This window comes from Ascaphus truei, unplaced genomic scaffold (genome assembly GCF_040206685.1).
Source record: "Ascaphus truei isolate aAscTru1 unplaced genomic scaffold, aAscTru1.hap1 HAP1_SCAFFOLD_434, whole genome shotgun sequence".
In the NCBI taxonomy this organism is placed as follows: domain Eukaryota; kingdom Metazoa; phylum Chordata; class Amphibia; order Anura; family Ascaphidae; genus Ascaphus; species Ascaphus truei.
In genome coordinates, this window is record NW_027456765.1 from 289,699 (window position 1) to 308,380 (window position 18,682).

Sequence of the window (18,682 nt, forward strand, 5' to 3'; positions counted from 1 at the left end):
ACGGGGGGAGGGGGGGAGAGAGACGAGGGGGTTAGAGAGACGGGGGGAGGGGGGGAGAGAGACAGGGGGGGAGGGGGGTGAGAGACGGGGGGAGGGGGGTGAGAGACAGGGGGGGAGGGGGGGGAGAGACAGGGGGGGGAGGGGGTTGAGAGACGGGGGGAGGGGGGTGAGAGACAGGGGGGGGAGAGACAGGGGGCAGGGGGGGGAGAGACAGGAGGGGGAGGGGGGGAGAGACAGGGGGGGGAGGGGGGTGAGAGACAGGGGGGGGGGGTGAGAGACAGGGGGGGGAGGGGGGTGAGAGACAGGGGGGGAGGGGGGTGAGAGACAGGGGGGGGAGAGACAGGGGGCAGGGGGGGGAGAGACAGGAGGGGGAGGGGGGGAGAGACAGGGGGGGGAGGGGGGTGAGAGACAGGGGGGGGGGGGTGAGAGACAGGGGGGGGAGGGGGGTGAGAGACAGGGGGGGAGGGGGGTGAGAGACAGGGGGGGAGAGACAGGGGGCAGGGGGGGGAGAGACAGGAGGGGGAGGGGGGGAGAGACAGGGGGGGGAGGGGGGTGAGAGACAGGGGGGGAGGGGGGTGAGAGACAGGGGGGGGAGGGGGGTGAGAGACAGGGGGGGGAGGGGGGTGAGAGACAGGGGGGGGAGGGGGGTGAGAGACAGGGGGGGAGGGGGGTGAGAGACAGGGGGGGAGGGGGGGGAGAGACAGGGGGGGAGGGGGGTGAGAGACAGGGGGGGGAGGGGGGAGAGAGACAGGGGGGGGAGGGGGGAGAGACAGGGGGGGGGAGGGGGGAGGGGGGAGAGACAGGGGGGGGAGGGGGGAGGGGGGAGAGACAGGGGGGGGAGGGGGGAGAGACAGGGGGGGAGGGGGGAGAGAGACGGGGGGGGAGGGGGAGAGAGACAGGGGGGGGGAGGGGGGAGAGAGACAGGGGGGGGAGGGGGGAGAGAGACAGGGGGGGGAGGGGGGAGAGAGACAGGGGGGGAGGGGGGAGAGAGACAGGGGGGAGAGAGACAGGGGGGGGAGGGGGCAGAGAGACAGGGGGGGGAGGGGGCAGAGAGACAGGGGGGGGAGGGGGGAGAGAGACAGGGGGGGGAGGGGGGAGAGAGACAGGGGGGGGAGGGGGGGAGAGAGACAGGGGGGGGAGGGGGGAGAGAGACAGGGGGGAGGGGGGGAGGGGGGAGAGAGACAGGGGGGGAGGGGGGAGAGAGACAGGGGGGGAGGGGGGAGAGAGACAGGGGGGGAGGGGGCAGAGAGACAGGGGGGGGAGGGGGGAGAGAGACAGGGGGGAGGGGGGAGGGGGGAGAGAGACAGGGGGGGAGGGGGGAGAGAGACAGGGGGGGAGAGACAGGGGGGAGGGGGGAGAGAGACAGGGGGGGAGAGAGACAGGGGGATGAGAGAGAGAGAGAGACGAGGGGGGGGGAGAGAGACAGGGGAGGAACATCAGAAGTGGTGGGTTATTTGTTGGGAAATATTAGTGCCCAGCCCTAGAGGTGCCGGGTTCTGTATTAGTGCCCAGCCCTAGAGGTGCCGGGTTCTGTATTAGAGCCCAGCCCTAGAGGTGCAGGGTTCTGTATTAGTGCCCAGCCCTAGAGGTGCCGGGTTCTGTATTAGAGCCCAGTCCTAGAGGTGCCGGGTTCTGTATTAGTGCCCAGCCCTAGAGGTGCCGGGTTCTGTATTAGTGCCCAGCCCAAGAGGTGCCGGGTTCTGTATTAGTGCCCAGCCCTAGAGGTGCGGGGTTCTGTATTAGAGCCCAGTCCTAGAGGTGCCGGGTTCTGTATTAGTGCCCAGCCCTAGAGGTGCCGGGTTCTGTATTAGTGCCCAGTCCTAGAGGTGCCGGGTTCTGTATTAGTGCCCAGTCCTAGAGGTGCCGGGTTCTGTATTAGTGCCCAGCCCTAGAGGTGCCGGGTTCTGTATTAGAGCCCAGCCTTAGAGGTGCCGGGTTCTGTATTAGTGCCCAGTCCTAGAGGTGCCGGGTTCTGTATTAGTGCCCAGCCCTAGAGGTGCCGGGTTCTGTATTAGTGCCCAGCCCTAGAGGTGCCGGGTTCTGTATTAGTGCCCAGTCCTAGAGGTGCCGGGTTCTGTATTAGTGCCCAGTCCTAGAGGTGCCGTGTTCTGTATTAGTGCCCAGCTCTAGAGGTGCAGGGTTCTGTATTGGTGCCGGGTTCTGTATTAGTGCCCAGCCCTAGAGGTCGGGTTCTGTATTAGTGCCCAGCCCTAGAGGTGCCGGATCTGTATTAGTGCCCAGTCCTAGAGGTGCAGGGTTCTGTATTAGTGCCCAGCCCTAGAGGTGCCGGGTTCTGTATTAGAGCCCAGCCCTAGAGGTGCCGGGTTCTGTATTAGTGCCCAGCCCTAGAGGTGCAGGGTTCTGTATTAGAGCCCAGCCCTAGAGGTGCAGGGTTCTGTATTAGAGCCCAGCCCTAGAGGTGCAGGGTTCTGTATTAGTGCCCAGCCCTAGAGGTGCAGGGTTCTGTATTAGAGCCCAGCCCTAGAGGTGCAGGGTTCTGTATTAGAGCCCAGCCCTAGAGGTGCAGGGTTCTGTATTAGTGCCCAGCCCTAGAGGTGCCGGGTTCTGTATTAGTGCCCAGCCCTAGAGGTGCCGGGTTCTGTATTAGAGCCCAGCCCTAGAGGTGCCGGGTTCTGTATTAGAGCCCAGCCCTAGAGGTGCCGGGTTCTGTATTAGTGCCCAGCCCTAGAGGTGCCGGGTTCTGTATTAGTGCCCAGCCCTAGAGGTGCCGGGTTCTGTATTTGTGCCCAGCCCTAGAGGTGCAGGGTTCTGTATTAGTGCCCAGCCCTAGAGGTGCCGAGTTCTGCATTAGTGCCCAGTCCTAGAGGTGCAGGGTCCTGTATTAGAGCCCAGCCCTAGAGGTGCCGGGTTCTGTATTAGTGCCCAGCCCTAGAGGTGCCGGGTTCTGCATTAGTGCCCAGTCCTAGAGGTGCCGGGTTCTGCATTAGTGCCCAGTCCTAGAGGTGCAGGGTTCTGTATTAGTGCCCAGTCCTAGAGGTGCAGGGTTCTGCATTAGTGCCCAGCCCTAGAGGTGCAGGGTTCTGCATTAGTGCCCAGCCCTAGAGGTGCCGGGTTCTGCATTAGTGCCCAGTCCTAGAGGTGCAGTGTTCTGTATTAGTGCCCAGCCCTAGAGGTGCAGGGTTCTGTATTAGTGCCCAGTCCTAGAGGTGCAGGGTTCTGCATTAGTGCCCAGCCCTAGAGGTGCCGGGTTCTGTATTAGTGCCCAGCCCTAGAGGTGCAGGGTTCTGTATTAGTGCCCAGCCCTAGAGGTGCCGGGTTCTGTATTAGTGCCCAGCCCTAGAGGTGCCGGGTTCTGTATTAGTGCCCAGCCCTAGAGGTGCCGGGTTCTGTATTAGTGCCCAGCCCTAGAGGTGCAGGGTTCTGTATGAGTGCCCAGCCCTAGAGGTGCAGGGTTCTGTATTAGTGCCCAGTCCTAGAGGTGCAGGGTTCTGTATTTGTGCCCAGCCCTAGAGGTGCCGGGTTCTGCATTAGTGCCCAGTCCTAGAGGTGCCGGGTTCTGTATTAGTGCCCAGCCCTAGAGGTGCAGGGTTCTGTATTAGTGCCCAGTCCTAGATTTGCAGGGTTCTGTATTAGTGCCCAGCCCTAGAGGTGCCGGGTTCTGCATTAGTGCCCAGCCCTAGAGGTGCCGGGTTCTGCATTAGTGCCCAGTCCTAGAGGTGCCGGGTTCTGCATTAGTGCCCAGCCCTAGAGGTGCCGAGTTCTGTATTAGTGCCCAGCCCTAGAGGTGCCGGGTTCTGTATTTGTGCCCAGTCCTAGAGGTGCCGAGTTCTGTATTAGTGCCCAGCCCTAGAGGTGCCGGGTTCTGTATTTGTGCCCAGTCCTAGAGGTGCCGGGTTCTGTATTAGAGCCCAGCCCTAGAGGTGCAGGGTTCTGTATTAGTGCCCAGCCCTAGAGGTGTCGGGTTCTGTATTAGTGCCCAGTCCTAGAGGTGCCGGGTTCTGTATTAGAGCCCAGTCCTAGAGGTGCCGGGTTCTGCATTAGTGCCCAGTCCTAGAGGTGCAGGGTTCTGTATTAGTGCCCAGTCCTAGAGGTGCAGGGTTCTGTATTAGTGCCCAGCCCTAGAGGTGCCGGGTTCTGTATTAGTGCCCAGCCCTAGAGGTGCCGGGTTCTGCATTAGTGCCCAGCCCTAGAGGTGCCGGGTTCTGCATTAGTGCCCAGTCCTAGAGGTGCCGGGTTCTGCATTAGTGCCCAGCCCTAGAGGTGCCGGGTTCTGTATTAGTGCCCAGCCCTAGAGGTGCCGGGTTCTGTATTAGTGCCCAGCCCTAGAGGTGCCGAGTTCTGTATTAGTGCCCAGTCCTAGAGGTCGGGTTCTGTATTAGTGCCCAGCCCTAGAGGTGCCGGGTTCTGTATTAGTGCCCAGCCCTAGAGGTGCCGAGTTCTGTATTAGTGCCCAGCCCTAGAGGTGCCGGGTTCTGCATTAGTGCCCAGTCCTAGAGGTCGGGTTCTGTATTAGTGCCCAGCCCTAGAGGTGCCGGGTTCTGTATTAGTGCCCAGCCCTAGAGGTGCCGAGTTCTGTATTAGTGCCCAGCCCTAGAGGTGCCGGGTTCTGTATTTGTGCCCAGTCCTAGAGGTGCCGGGTTCTGTATTAGAGCCCAGCCCTAGAGGTGCAGGGTTCTGTATTTGTGCCCAGTCCTAGAGGTGCCGGGTTCTGTATTAGTGCCCAGTCCTAGAGGTGCCGGGTTCTGTATTAGTGCCCAGTCCTAGAGGTGCCGGGTTCTGTATTAGTGCCCAGCCCTAGAGGTGCCGGGTTCTGCATTAGTGCCCAGTCCTAGAGGTGCCGGGTTCTGTATTAGTGCCCAGCCCTAGAGGTGCCGGGTTCTGTATTAGTGCCCAGTCCTAGAGGTGTCGGGTTCTGTATTAGTGCCCAGTCCTAGAGGTGCCGGGTTCTGTATTTGTGCCCAGTCCTAGAGGTGTCGGGTTCTGTATTAGTGCCCAGTCCTAGAGGTGCCGGGTTCTGCATTAGTGCCCAGTCCTAGAGGTGCCGGGTTCTGCATTAGTGCCCAGTCCTAGAGGTGCGCGTTACCTGTGTTGCCCCAGAGCTGGCTGCGCTGGGGAGGACAGGGTCCCTGGAACGTCGCGGTGACACGCAGGCGGTGACGCGGTGACACTGCGCGCGGTGAGGTCACATGGAAGGACAGGGAGTCCTGCGCGGCCCAGAAGGGAGTGAGGGGCATTATATGCTGGTAATATATCACCCCCACGTCCACCTGTGAGAGGGAGAGATGCTCTGCAACGATCTGCCACAGAGGGAGGGACGCTCTGCAGGTCTCTGGCAGGGAAGGGGTTAGTGGAGCGATGCTCTGCGGGTCTCTGGCAGGGAAGGGGTTAGTGGAGCGACGATCTGTTGGTCTCTGGCAGGGAAGGGGTTAGTGGAGCGACGCTCTGTTGGTCTCTGGCAGGGAAGGGGTTAGTGGAGTGATGCTCTGCGGGTCTCTGGCAGGGAAGGGGTTAGTGGAGCGATGCTCTGCGGGTCTCTGGCAGGGAAGGGGTTAGTGGAGCGACGCTCTGTTGGTCTCTGGCAGGGAAGGGGTTAGTGGAGCGACGCTCTGCAGGTCTCTGGCAGGGAAGGGGTTAGTGGAGCGACGATCTGCAGGTCTCTGGCAGGGAAGGGGTTAGTGGAGCGACGCTCTGTTGGTCTCTGGCAGGGAAGGGGTTAGTGGAGCGACGCTCTGCAGGTCTCTGGCAGGGAAGGGGTTAGTGGAGCGACGCTCTGCAGGTCTCTGGCAGGGAAGGGTTTAGGGAGCGACGCTCTGCGGGTCTCTGGCAGGGAAGGGGTTAGTGGAGCGACGCTCTGTTGGTCTCTGGCAGGGAAGGGGTTAGGGAGCGACGCTCTGCGGGTCTCTGGCAGGGAAGGGGTTAGTGGAGCGATGCTCTGCGGGTCTCTGGCAGGGAAGGGGTTAGTGGAGCGACGCTCTGTTGGTCTCTGGCAGGGAAGGGGTTAGGGAGCGACGCTCTGCGGGTCTCTGGCAGGGAAGAGGTTAGTGGAGCGATGCTCTGCGGGTCTCTGGCAGGGAAGGGGTTAGTGGAGCGACGCTCTGTTGGTCTCTGGCAGGGAAGGGGTTAGTGGAGCGATGCTCTGCGGGTCTCTGGCAGGGAAGGGGTTAGTGGAGCGACGCTCTGTTGGTCTCTGGCAGGGAAGGGGTTAGGGAGCGATGCTCTGCGGGTCTCTGGCAGGGAAGGGGTTAGGGAGCGACGCTCTGCAGGTCTCTGGCAGGGAAGGGGTTAGTGGAGCGACGCTCTGCAGGTCTCTGGCAGGGAAGGGGTTAGTGGAGCGACGCTCTGTGGGTCTCTGGCAGGGAAGGGGTTAGTGGAGCAATGCTCTGCGGATCTCTGGCAGGGAAGGAGTTAATGGAGCAATGCTCTGCGGGTCTCAGGCAGGGAAGGAGTTAATGGAGCAATGCTCTGCGGACTGGCAGGGAAGGGGTTAGTGGAGCGACGCTCTGCGGGTCTCTGGCAGGGAAGGGGTTAGTGGAGCGATGCTCTGCAGGTCTCTGGCAGGGAAGGGGTTAGTGGAGCGACGCTCTGCAGGTCTCTGGCAGGGAAGGGGTTAGTGGAGTGACGCTCTGCAGGTCTCTGGCAGGGAAGGGGTTAGTGGAGTGATGCTCTGCGGGACTGGCAGGGAAGGGGTTAGGGAGCGACGCTCTGCGGGACTGGCAGGGAAGGGGTTAGGGAGCGACGCTCTGCGGGTCTCTGGCAGGGAAGGGGTTAGGGAGCGACGCTCTGGGGGAGATACTCACCTCTGATTGGGTAAAATTGGTAAGCCCCGCCCTTTCCCTGCTTGCTTCCTCCCCCCTCACGATCTGACCAATCCGAGACGGCTCCTCGATGTGGAATACCAGCGCAGTGGGCGGAGCCTCCATCTCATTGGTTACCGCCTTCAAGTGCTGGCTGGTGATTTGCTGGAGGGATCCTACAGGGGAGAGAGGGCAGAGAGTCAGCCGGCGGTGAGGGTCCTAGAGGGTCCTGTCTTAGAGGTGTCTGATACTCACCGGGACACACAATGAGGTCCTGCGCGGTCTCCATGGTGACAGCGAGGGGAGTGGCCTGGATACGGAACATAAGCTGCTCTGATTGGTTCTCTCCGTCAGAGACATTGAAGAAGAATCCACCGTCCAGTGGCCCTGAGAGAGATGGGGAGGTTCAATCATCCTGTCCCTGGCCTCCCAATCCCTCCCCCGGCCTCCCATCCCCACCCCCCGGCCTCCCAATCCCTCCCCCCGGCCTCCCATCCCCACCCCCCGGCCTCCCATCCCCACCCCCGGCCTCCCATTCCCTCCCTCGGCCTCCCATCCCCTCCCCCGGCCTCCCATTCTTTCCCCTCCCCCGGCCTCCCATCCCCACCCCCCGGCCTCCCAATCCCTCCCCCCGGCCTCCCATTCCCTCCCCCGGCCTCCCATTCTTCCCCTCCCCCGGCCTCCCATTCTTTCCCCTCCCTCGGCCTCCCATCCCCTCCCCTCCCATTACCTCCCCCGGCCTCCCATCACCTCCCCCGGCCTCCCATCCTCTCCCTCGGCCTCCCACCCCCTCCCTCGGCCTCCCATCCCCTCCCCCGGCCTCCCATTCTTTCCCCTCCCCCGGCCTCCCATCCCCTCCCCCGGCCTCCCATTCTTTCCCTCCCTCGGCATCCCCTCCCCTCCTCCGGCCTCCCATTCCCTCCCCTCCTCCGGCATCCCATTCCCTCCCCTCCTCCGGCATCCCATCCCCTCCCTCGGCCTCCCATCCCCTCCCCCGGCCTCCCATTCTTTCCCCTCCCTCGGCCTCCCATCCCCTCCCTCGGCCTCCCATCCCCTCCCTCGGCCTCCCATTACCTCCCCCGACCTCCCATCCCCTCCCCCGGCCTCCTCTCCCATTCCCTCCCCTTGCCTCCCATTCCCTCCACTCCTCCAGCCTCCCATTCCCTCCCCTGGCCTCCCTTCCCACACATTACCTCCCCCGGCCTCTCATTCCCTCCCCTGGCCTCTTATCGCAGGCTGCGGCCTCGCCTCCCCCGGCCTTCCATTCCCTCCCCTGGGCTCCCCTCCCCTGGCCTCTTATCCCAGGCTGCGGCCTCGCCTCCCATCCCCTCCCCGGCCTCCCATCCCGTCCCCCAGCCTTATTCCCTCCCCCGGCCTCTCATTCCCTCCCCCGGCCTCTCATTCTCTCCCCTGGGCTCCCCTCCCCTGGCCTCTTACCCCAGGCTGCGGCCTCCCCTCCCCCGGCCTCCCATTCCCTGCTCCGGCCTCTCCCATTCCCTCCCCTCCTCCCTCAAACCTTCCATTCCCTCCCCTCCCTCGGCCTTCCATTCCCTCCCCTCCCTCGGCCTTCCATTCCCTCCCCTCCCCCGGCCTCCCATTCCCTCCACTCCTCTAGCCTCCCATTCCCTCCACTCCTCCAGCCTCCCATTCCCTCCCCCGGCCACCCCTCCCCTGGCCTTCCATTCCCTCCCCTGGCCTCCTATCCCAGGCTGCAGCCTCGCCTCCCCCGGCCTCCCATCCCGTCCCCCTGCTCCTCATTCATACACTCTCTAACACCCCCCCCCCCCGGCAGGCTCCGCCCCCTCACCTTGATGCACGAACTGTACTTGTCGTTGTTCCAGCTGCCCCTGGGAGAAGCGGAGAACCCCCCTGGGGGACCCCCGCAACACCACCTGCCCATTGGATGGGGGCAACAGGGAATATACCACCTCCTCCGGGGGGGAGTCCGCGTCGACACTGCGCAGCGCCTCGGGGGGGAGGTCAGCGGTGGCGCGTTCCAACATCTGGGGAAGAGGGCACCCCGTTATAATATACCCCATATAAAGACGTACACCCCCCTATAAGGACCTCCATATTACACTGTGCCCCCATAGAAGGCTACCTCCAATTGCAACCCCCATTATAATGTACCCCTATATAAGGACACCATTTAATGTACTCTATATAAGGATTCCACATTATAATGTACTCTATATAAGGATTCCACATTATAATGTACTCTATATAAGGATTCCACATTATAATGTACTCTATATAAGGACACCTCCATTATAATGTACCCCTATATAAGGACACCTCCATTATAATGTACCTCCACATATGACACATTCATTTATAATGCTCAATATTATAAGGTCATTATAACACAATGACAATTGGCTGTGGGTGGCTGACGCTGATACAGCGGAGACGCGTGCGGCAGTGAGCGGCAAATACATGAAAATTAATATTTTTGCGCTGCTGCCGCGCCACATAACGCTGCGGGCGGGGGGGGGGGGGTCACGAGGTGCGAGAGAGGAGGAGCCGCGAGAAAGACACATGGGATAGAATATGAGACGCAGGGAGCAGCTCGTTACTCTGCCCCCCGGGGGGGGGGAGGAAGGGGGAGAAGAGGCTGGTAGAGAGAAGGGGGGCTGGTATAGATAAGGGGTTGGTAGAGAGGAGGGGGACTGGTATAGATAAGGGGTTGGTAGAGAGGAGGGGGACTGGTATAGATAAGAGGTTGGTAGAGAGGAGGGGGACTGGTATAGATAGAGGTTGGTAGAGAAGAGGGGGACTGGTATAGATAAGAGGTTGGTAGAGAGGAGGGGGACTGGTATAGATAAGAGGTTGGTAGAGAGGGGGACTGGTATAGATAAGAGGTGGTAGAGAGGAGGGGGACTGGTATAGATAAGAGGTTGGTAGAGAGGAGGGGGCTGGTATAGATAAGAGGTTGGTAGAGGGAGGGGGACTGGTATAGATAAGAGGTTGGTAGAGAGGAGGGGGACTGGTATAGATAAGAGGTTGGTAGAAAGGAGGGGACTGGTATAGATAAGAGGTTGGTAGAGAGGAGGGGGCTGGTATAGATAAGAGGTTGGTAGAGAGGAGGGGGCTGGTATAGATAAGAGGTTGGTAGAGAGGAGGGGACTGGTATAGATAAGAGGTTGGTAGAGAGGAGGGGGACTGGTATAGATAAGAGGTTGGTAGAGAGGAGCGGGACTGGTATAGATAAGAGGTTGGTAGAGAGGAGGGGGACTGGTATAGATAAGGGGTTGGTAGAGAGGAGGGGCTGGTATAGATAAGAGGTTGGTAGAGAGGAGGGGGACTGGTATAGATAAGAGGTTGGTAGAGAGGAGGGGGACTGGTATAGATAAGAGGTTGGTAGAGAGGAGGGGGACTGGTATAGATAAGAGGCTGGTAGAGAGGAGGGAGGCTGGTATAGATAAGAGGTTGGTAGAGAGGAGGGGGACTGGTATAGATAAGAGGTTGGTAGAGAGGAGGGAGGCTGGTATAGATAAGAGGTTGGTAGAGAGGAGGGGGACTGGTATAGATAAGAGGTTGGTAGAGAGGAGGGGAGGAGGGACTGGTATAGATAAGAGGTTAGTAGAGAGGAGGGGGCTGGTATAGATAGAGGTTGGTAGAGAGGAGCGTGACTGGTATAGATAAGAGGTTGGTAGAGAGGAGGGGGACTGGTATAGATAAGAGGTTGGTAGAGAGGAGGGGGACTGGTATAGATAAGAGGTTGGTAGAGAGGAGGGGGACTGGTATAGATAAGAGGTTGGTAGAGAGGAGGGAGGCTGGTATAGATAAGAGGTTGGTAGAGAGGAGGGGGACTGGTATAGATAAGAGGTTGGTAGAGAGGAGGGAGGCTGGTATAGATAAGAGGTTGGTAGAGAGGAGGGGGACTGGTATAGATAAGAGGTTGGTAGAGAGGAAGGGGGCTGGTATAGATAAGAGGTTGGTAGAGAGGAGGGGACTGGTATAGATAAGAGGTTGGTAGAGAGGAGGGGACTGGTATAGATAAGAGGTTGGTAGAGAGGAGGGGGGCTGGTATAGATAAGAGGTTAGTAGAGAGGAGGGGGACTGGTATAGATAAGAGGTTGGTAGAGAGGAGGGGACTGGTATAGATAAGAGGTTGGTAGAGAGGAGGGGGACTGGTATAGATAGAGGTTGGTAGCGAGGAGGGGGCTGGTATAGATAAGAGGTTGGTAGAGAGGAGGGGGGCTGGTATAGATAGAGGTTGGTAGAGAGGAGGGGGGCTGGTATAGATAAGAGGTTGGTAGAGAGGAGGGACTGGAAGAGATAAGAGGTTAGTAGAGAGGAGGGGGCTGGTATAGATAGAGGTTGGTAGAGAGGAGCGGGACTGGTATAGATAAGAGGTTGGTAGAGAGGAGGGAGGCTGGTATAGATAAGAGGTTGGTAGAGAGGAGGGGGACTGGTATAGATAAGAGGTTGGTAGAGAGGAGGGGGACTGGTATAGATAAGAGGTTGGTAGAGAGGAGGGGGACTGGTATAGATAAGGGGTTGGTAGAGAGGAGGGGCCTGGTATAGATAAGAGGTTGGTAGAGAGGAGGGGGGCTGGTATAGATAAGAGGTTGGTAGAGAGGAGGGGGACTGGTATAGATAAGAGGTTGGTAGAGAGGAGGGGGACTGGTATAGATAAGAGGTTGGTAGAGAGGAGGGGGACTGGAATAGATAAGAGGTTGGTAGAGAGGAGGGGACTGGTATAGATAAGAGGTTGGTAGAGAGGAGGGGGGCTGGTATAGATAAAAGGTTGGTAGAGAGGAGCGGGGCTGGTATAGATAAGAGGTTGGTAGGGAGGAGGGGGACTGGTATAGATAAGAGGTTGGTAGAGAGGAGGGGGACTGGTATAGATAAGAGGTTGGTAGAGAGGAGGGGGGCTGGTATAGATAAGAGGTTGGTAGAGAGGAGGGGGACTGGTATAGATAAGAGGTTGGTAGAGAGGAGGGGGCTGGTATAGATAAGGGGTTGGTAGAGAGGAGGGGGACTGGTATAGATAAGGGGTTGATAGAGAGGAGGGGGGCTGGTATAGATAAGGGGTTGGTAGAGAGGAGGGGGACTGGTATAGATAAGAGGTTGGTAGAAAGGAGGGGGGCTGGTATAGATAAGAGCTTGGTAGAGAGGAGGGGGCCTGGTATAGATAAGAGGTTGGTAGAGAGGAGGAGGGACTGGTATAGATAAAAGGTTGGTAGAGAGGAGGGGGGCTGGTATAGATAAGAGGTTGGTAGAGAGGAGGGGGGCTGGTATAGATAAGAGGTTGGTAGTGAGGAGTGGGACTGGTATAGATAAGAGGTTGGTAGAGAGGAGGGGGATTGGTATAGATAAGAGGTTGGTAGAGAGGAGGGGGACTGGTATAGATAAGAGGTTGGTAGTGAGGAGTGGGACTGGTATAGATAAGAGGTTGGTAGAGAGGAGGGGGATTGGTATAGATAAGAGGTTGGTAGAGAGGAGGGGGACTGGTACAGTATAGATAAGAGGTTGGTAGAGAGGAGGGGGACTGGTATAGATAAGAGGTTGGTAGAGAGGAGGGGGGCTGGTATAGATAAGAGGTTGGTAGAGAGGAGTGGGACTGGTATAGATAAGAGGTTGGTAGAGAGGAGTGGGACTGGTATAGATAAGAGGTTGGTAGAGAGGAGTGGGACTGGTATAGATAGAGGTTGGTAGAGAGGAGGGGGACTGGTATAGATAGAGGTTGGTAGAGAGGAGGGGGACTGGTATAGATAAGAGGTTGGTAGAGAGGAGGGGGACTGGTATAGATAGAGGTTGGTAGAGAGGAGGGGGACTGGTATAGATAAGAGGTTGGTAGAGAGGAGGGGGACTGGTATAGATAAGGGGTTGGTAGAGAGGAGGGGGACTGGTATAGATAAGAGGTTGGTAGAGAGGAGTGGGACTGGTATAGATAAGAGGTTGGTAGAGAGGAGGGGGGCTGGTATAGATAAGAGGTTGGTAGAGAGGAGGGGGCTGGTATAGATAAGAGGTTGGTAGAGAGGAGTGGGACTGGTATAGATAAGAGGTTGGTAGAGAGGAGGGAGGCTGGTATAGATAAGAGGTTGGTAGAGAGGAGGGGGACTGGTATAGATAAGAGGTTGGTAGAGAGGAAGGGGGCTGGTATAGATAAGAGGTTGGTAGAGAGGAGGGGACTGGTATAGATAAGAGGTTGGTAGAGAGGAGGGGACTGGTATAGATAAGAGGTTGGTAGAGAGGAGGGGGGCTGGTATAGATAAGAGGTTAGTAGAGAGGAGGGGGACTGGTATAGATAAGAGGTTGGTAGAGAGGAGGGGACTGGTATAGATAAGAGGTTGGTAGAGAGGAGGGGGACTGGTATAGATAGAGGTTGGTAGCGAGGAGGGGGCTGGTATAGATAAGAGGTTGGTAGAGAGGAGGGGGGCTGGTATAGATAGAGGTTGGTAGAGAGGAGGGGGGCTGGTATAGATAAGAGGTTGGTAGAGAGGAGGGACTGGAAGAGATAAGAGGTTAGTAGAGAGGAGGGGGCTGGTATAGATAGAGGTTGGTAGAGAGGAGCGGGACTGGTATAGATAAGAGGTTGGTAGAGAGGAGGGAGGCTGGTATAGATAAGAGGTTGGTAGAGAGGAGGGGGACTGGTATAGATAAGAGGTTGGTAGAGAGGAGGGGGACTGGTATAGATAAGAGGTTGGTAGAGAGGAGGGGGACTGGTATAGATAAGGGGTTGGTAGAGAGGAGGGGCCTGGTATAGATAAGAGGTTGGTAGAGAGGAGGGGGGCTGGTATAGATAAGAGGTTGGTAGAGAGGAGGGGGACTGGTATAGATAAGAGGTTGGTAGAGAGGAGGGGGACTGGTATAGATAAGAGGTTGGTAGAGAGGAGGGGGACTGGAATAGATAAGAGGTTGGTAGAGAGGAGGGGACTGGTATAGATAAGAGGTTGGTAGAGAGGAGGGGGGCTGGTATAGATAAAAGGTTGGTAGAGAGGAGCGGGGCTGGTATAGATAAGAGGTTGGTAGGGAGGAGGGGGACTGGTATAGATAAGAGGTTGGTAGAGAGGAGGGGGACTGGTATAGATAAGAGGTTGGTAGAGAGGAGGGGGGCTGGTATAGATAAGAGGTTGGTAGAGAGGAGGGGGACTGGTATAGATAAGAGGTTGGTAGAGAGGAGGGGGCTGGTATAGATAAGGGGTTGGTAGAGAGGAGGGGGACTGGTATAGATAAGGGGTTGATAGAGAGGAGGGGGGCTGGTATAGATAAGGGGTTGGTAGAGAGGAGGGGGACTGGTATAGATAAGAGGTTGGTAGAAAGGAGGGGGGCTGGTATAGATAAGAGCTTGGTAGAGAGGAGGGGGCCTGGTATAGATAAGAGGTTGGTAGAGAGGAGGAGGGACTGGTATAGATAAAAGGTTGGTAGAGAGGAGGGGGGCTGGTATAGATAAGAGGTTGGTAGAGAGGAGGGGGGCTGGTATAGATAAGAGGTTGGTAGTGAGGAGTGGGACTGGTATAGATAAGAGGTTGGTAGAGAGGAGGGGGATTGGTATAGATAAGAGGTTGGTAGAGAGGAGGGGGACTGGTATAGATAAGAGGTTGGTAGTGAGGAGTGGGACTGGTATAGATAAGAGGTTGGTAGAGAGGAGGGGGATTGGTATAGATAAGAGGTTGGTAGAGAGGAGGGGGACTGGTACAGTATAGATAAGAGGTTGGTAGAGAGGAGGGGGACTGGTATAGATAAGAGGTTGGTAGAGAGGAGGGGGGCTGGTATAGATAAGAGGTTGGTAGAGAGGAGTGGGACTGGTATAGATAAGAGGTTGGTAGAGAGGAGTGGGACTGGTATAGATAAGAGGTTGGTAGAGAGGAGTGGGACTGGTATAGATAGAGGTTGGTAGAGAGGAGGGGGACTGGTATAGATAGAGGTTGGTAGAGAGGAGGGGGACTGGTATAGATAAGAGGTTGGTAGAGAGGAGGGGGACTGGTATAGATAGAGGTTGGTAGAGAGGAGGGGGACTGGTATAGATAAGAGGTTGGTAGAGAGGAGGGGGACTGGTATAGATAAGGGGTTGGTAGAGAGGAGGGGGACTGGTATAGATAAGAGGTTGGTAGAGAGGAGTGGGACTGGTATAGATAAGAGGTTGGTAGAGAGGAGGGGGGCTGGTATAGATAAGAGGTTGGTAGAGAGGAGGGGGCTGGTATAGATAAGAGGTTGGTAGAGAGGAGTGGGACTGGTATAGATAAGAGGTTGGTAGAGAGGAGGGGGGCTGGTATAGATAAGGGGTTGGTAGAGAGGAGTGGGACTGGTATAGATAAGAGGTTGGTAGAGATGAGGGACTGGTATAGATAAGAGGTTGGTAGAGAGGAGGGGGACTGGTATAGATAAGAGGTTGGTAGAGAGGAGGGGGCTGGTATAGATAAGAGGTTGGTAGAGAGGAGGGGGCTGGTATAGATAAGGGGTTGGTAGAGAGGAGGGGGACTGGTATAGATAAGAGGTTGGTAGAGAGGAGGGGGCTGGTATAGATAAGGGGTTGGTAGAGAGGAGGGGGACTGGTATAGATAAGAGGTTGGTAGAGAGGAGGGGGGCTGGTATAGATAGAGGTTGGTAGAGAGGAGGGGGACTGGTATAGATAAGGGGTTGGTAGAGAGGAGGGGGACTGGTATAGATAAGAGGTTGGTAGATAGGAGGGGGACTGGTATAGATAAGGGGTTGGTAGAGAGGAGGGGGGCTGGTATAGATAAGGGGTTGGTAGAGAGGAGGGGGACTGGTATAGATAAGAGGTTGGTAGAGAGGAGGGGGACTGGTATAGATAAGGGGTTGGTAGAGAGGAGGGGGACTGGTATAGATAAGAGGTTGGTAGAGAGGAGGGGGCTGGTATAGATAAGAGGTTGGTAGAGAGGAGGGGGCTGGTATAGATAAGAGGTTGGTAGAGAGGAGGGGGCTGGTATAGATAAGAGGTTCGTAGAGAGGAGGGGGCTGGTATAGATAAGGGGTTGGTAGAGAGGAGGGGGGCTGGTATAGATAAGAGGTTGGTAGAGAGGAGGGGGGCTGGTATAGATAAGAGGTTGGTAGAGAGGAGGGGGCTGGTATAGATAAGAGGTTGGTAGAGAGGAGGGGGCTGGTATAGATAAGAGGTTTGTAGAGAGGAGGGGGCTGGTATAGATAAGGGGTTGGTAGAGAGGAGGGGGCTGGTATAGATAAGGGGTTGGTAGAGAGGAGGGGGGCTGGTATAGATAAGAGGTTGGTAGAGAGGAGGGGGACTGGTATAGATAAGAGGTTGGTAGAGAGGAGGGGGGCTAGTATAGATAAGAGGTTGGTAGAGAGGAGGGGGGCTGGTATAGATAAGAGGTTGGTAGAGAGGAGGGGGACTGGTATAGATAAGAGGTTGGTAGAGAGGAGGGGGCTGGTATAGATAAGAGGTTGGATGCAGGTTGAGCTTGTTGTGTTTGTGTGTGACGCCGACCTGTCGCTCACAGCACAGACCTGTACACACACAAAGTGTGCGTCACGTGCACGCGCATTAGCACACGCGAGCGCGCCAACTATAAAACAAGCTTTAGGTTTCAAATTAGATCATATGTACTGAGTGCGCCACCTCTAGGACTACCGGGGAAGGGGAGGCACAGCCTGGCACCTCTAGGACTGCAGGGGAAGGGAGACACAACCTGGCACCTCTAGGACTGCAGGGGAAGGGAGGCATAGTCTGGCACCTCTAGGACTACAGGGGAAGGGAGGCACAGCCTGGCACCTCTAGGACTACCGGGGAAGGGGAGGCACAGCCTGGCACCTCTAGGACTACCGGGGAAGGGAGACACAGCCTGGCACCTCTAGGACTGCAGGGGAAGGGAGGCACAGTCTGGCACCTCTAGGACTACAGGGGAAGGGAGGCACAGCCTGGCACCTCTAGGACTGCAGGGGAAGGGAAGCACAGCCTGGCACCTCTAGGACTACAGGGGAAGGGAAGGGGAGGCACAGCCTGGCACCTCTAGGACTGCAGGGGAAGGGAAGCACAGCCTGGCACCTCTAGGACTACAGGGGAAGGGGAGGCACAGCCTGGCACCTCTAGGACTACCGGGGAAGGGGAGGCACAGCCTGGCACCTCTAGGACTACTGGGGAAGGGGAGGCACCTCTAGGACTACCGGGGAAGGAGAGGCACAGCCTGGTACCTCTAGGACTACCGGGGAAGGAGAGGCACAGCCTGGTACCTCTAGGACTACCGGGGAAGGGGAGGCACAGCCTGGCACCTCTAGGACTACCGAGGAAGGGGAGGCACAGCCTGGCACCTCTAGGACTACAACCCGGGAAAGGGAGAAAAACACCTGGCACCTCTAGGACTGAAGGGGAGACACAGCTTGGCACCTCTAGGACTGAAGGGGAGACACAGCCTGGAGCTTCTAGGACTACCAGGGAATGGGTAGTGGGTTGCAGTGCTTCCCCGGGGCAGTGAAGGGTTAAACAGACCCCAGTTACTGCCCCCCTGTGGGATGTGCATGAAATCTCCGGGTGGTGATGGAATAATGAGGACACCCAGTGGAGAGGAGAGTGTACTGCACCACGGGCACGTTCTGGGCGATGTTTGTGTGCTGAGCTCCGGGAAATCTCACCTTCTATCTCCGTGTGTGGCGGCGTGGCACCGTGGGCGTGTCTGTAGGTATGGGCGTGGCGTGTGGCACCGTGGGCATGTCTGTAGGTATGGGCGTGGCGTGTGGCACTGTGGGCGTGTCTGTAGGTATGGGCGTGGCGTGTGGCACCGTGGGCGTGTCTGTAGGTATGGGCGTGGCGTGTGGCACTGTGGGCGTGTCTGTAGGTATGGGCGTGGCGTGTGGCACCGTGGGCGTGTCTGTAGGTATGGGCGTGGCGTGTGGCACTGTGGGCGTGTCTGTAGGTATGGGCGTGGCGTGTGGCGTGTGGCACCGTGGGCGTGTCTGTAGGTATGGGCGTGGCGTGTGGCACCGTGGGCGTGTCTGTAGGTATGGGCGTGGCGTGTGGCGTGTGGCACCGTGGGTGTGTCTGTAGGTATGGGCGTGGCGTGTGGCACTGTGGGCGTGTCTGTAGGTATGGGCGTGGCGTGTGGCACCGTGGGCGTGTCTGTAGGTATGGGCGTGGCGTGTGGCACCGTGGGCGTGTCTGTAGGTACGGGCGTGGCGTGTGGCACTGTGGGCGTGTCTGTAGGTATGGGCGTGGCGTGTGGCACCGTGGGCGTGTCTGTAGGTATGGGCGTGGCGTGTGGCACTGTGGGCGTGTCTGTAGGTATGGGCGTGGCATGTGGCGTGTGGCACCGTGGGCGTGTCTGTAGGTATGTGCGTGCTGTGTGGCGTGTGGCACCGTGGGCATGTCTGTAGGTATGGGCGTGGCGTGTGGCACCGTGGGCATGTCTGTAGGTATGGGCGTGGCGTGTGGCACCGTGGGCGTGTCTGTAGGTATGTGCGTGCTGTGTGGCGTGTGGCACCGTGGGCATGTCTGTAGGTATGGGCGTGGCGTGTGGCACCGTGGGCGTGTCTGTAGGTGTGGGCGTGGCGTGTGGCATCGTGGGCGTGTCTGTAGGTGTGGGCGTGGCGTGTGGCACCGTGGGCGTGTCTGTAGGTGTGGGCGTGGCGTGTGGCATCGTGGGCGTGTCTGTATGTGTGGGCGTGGTGTGTGGCACCGTGGGCGTGTCTGTGGGTGTGGCGTGTGGCACCATGGGCGTGGTGGCCTGGCACTGTGGGTGTGTCTGTAGATGTGGGCATGGCGTGGTACAGTGGGCGTGTCTGCAGATGTGGGCATGGTGTGGCCCTGTGGGGGAGTCCGTAGATGTGGGCATGGTGTGGCCCTGTGGGCATGTCTGTAGATGCGGGCATGGCGTGGCACAGTGGGTGTATCTAGATGTGAGCATGGCACTGTGGGTGTGGCTGTAGATGTGGGCATGGCGTGGTGCAGTGGGTGTATCTGTAGATGCGGGCATGACGTGGCATTGTGTGGGTGTCTGTAGATGCGG

The 18,682-nt window shown here is 58.0% G+C and overlaps 1 protein-coding gene across 1 annotated transcript in view; it reads right to left on the reverse strand.

Annotated features, from left to right (window-relative positions):
* Positions 1-18,682, reverse strand: part of LOC142484035 (chondroitin sulfate proteoglycan 4-like) — a gene marked incomplete at its 5' end in the record, with an annotated part of 53,100 nt that overhangs the window by 7,456 nt on the left and 26,962 nt on the right. The window contains 4 exon segments of the mRNA XM_075584007.1: positions 5,045-5,228; positions 6,759-6,931; positions 7,011-7,142; positions 8,563-8,758. Coding sequence (XP_075440122.1) covers positions 5,045-5,228; positions 6,759-6,931; positions 7,011-7,142; positions 8,563-8,758 — 685 coding nt within the window.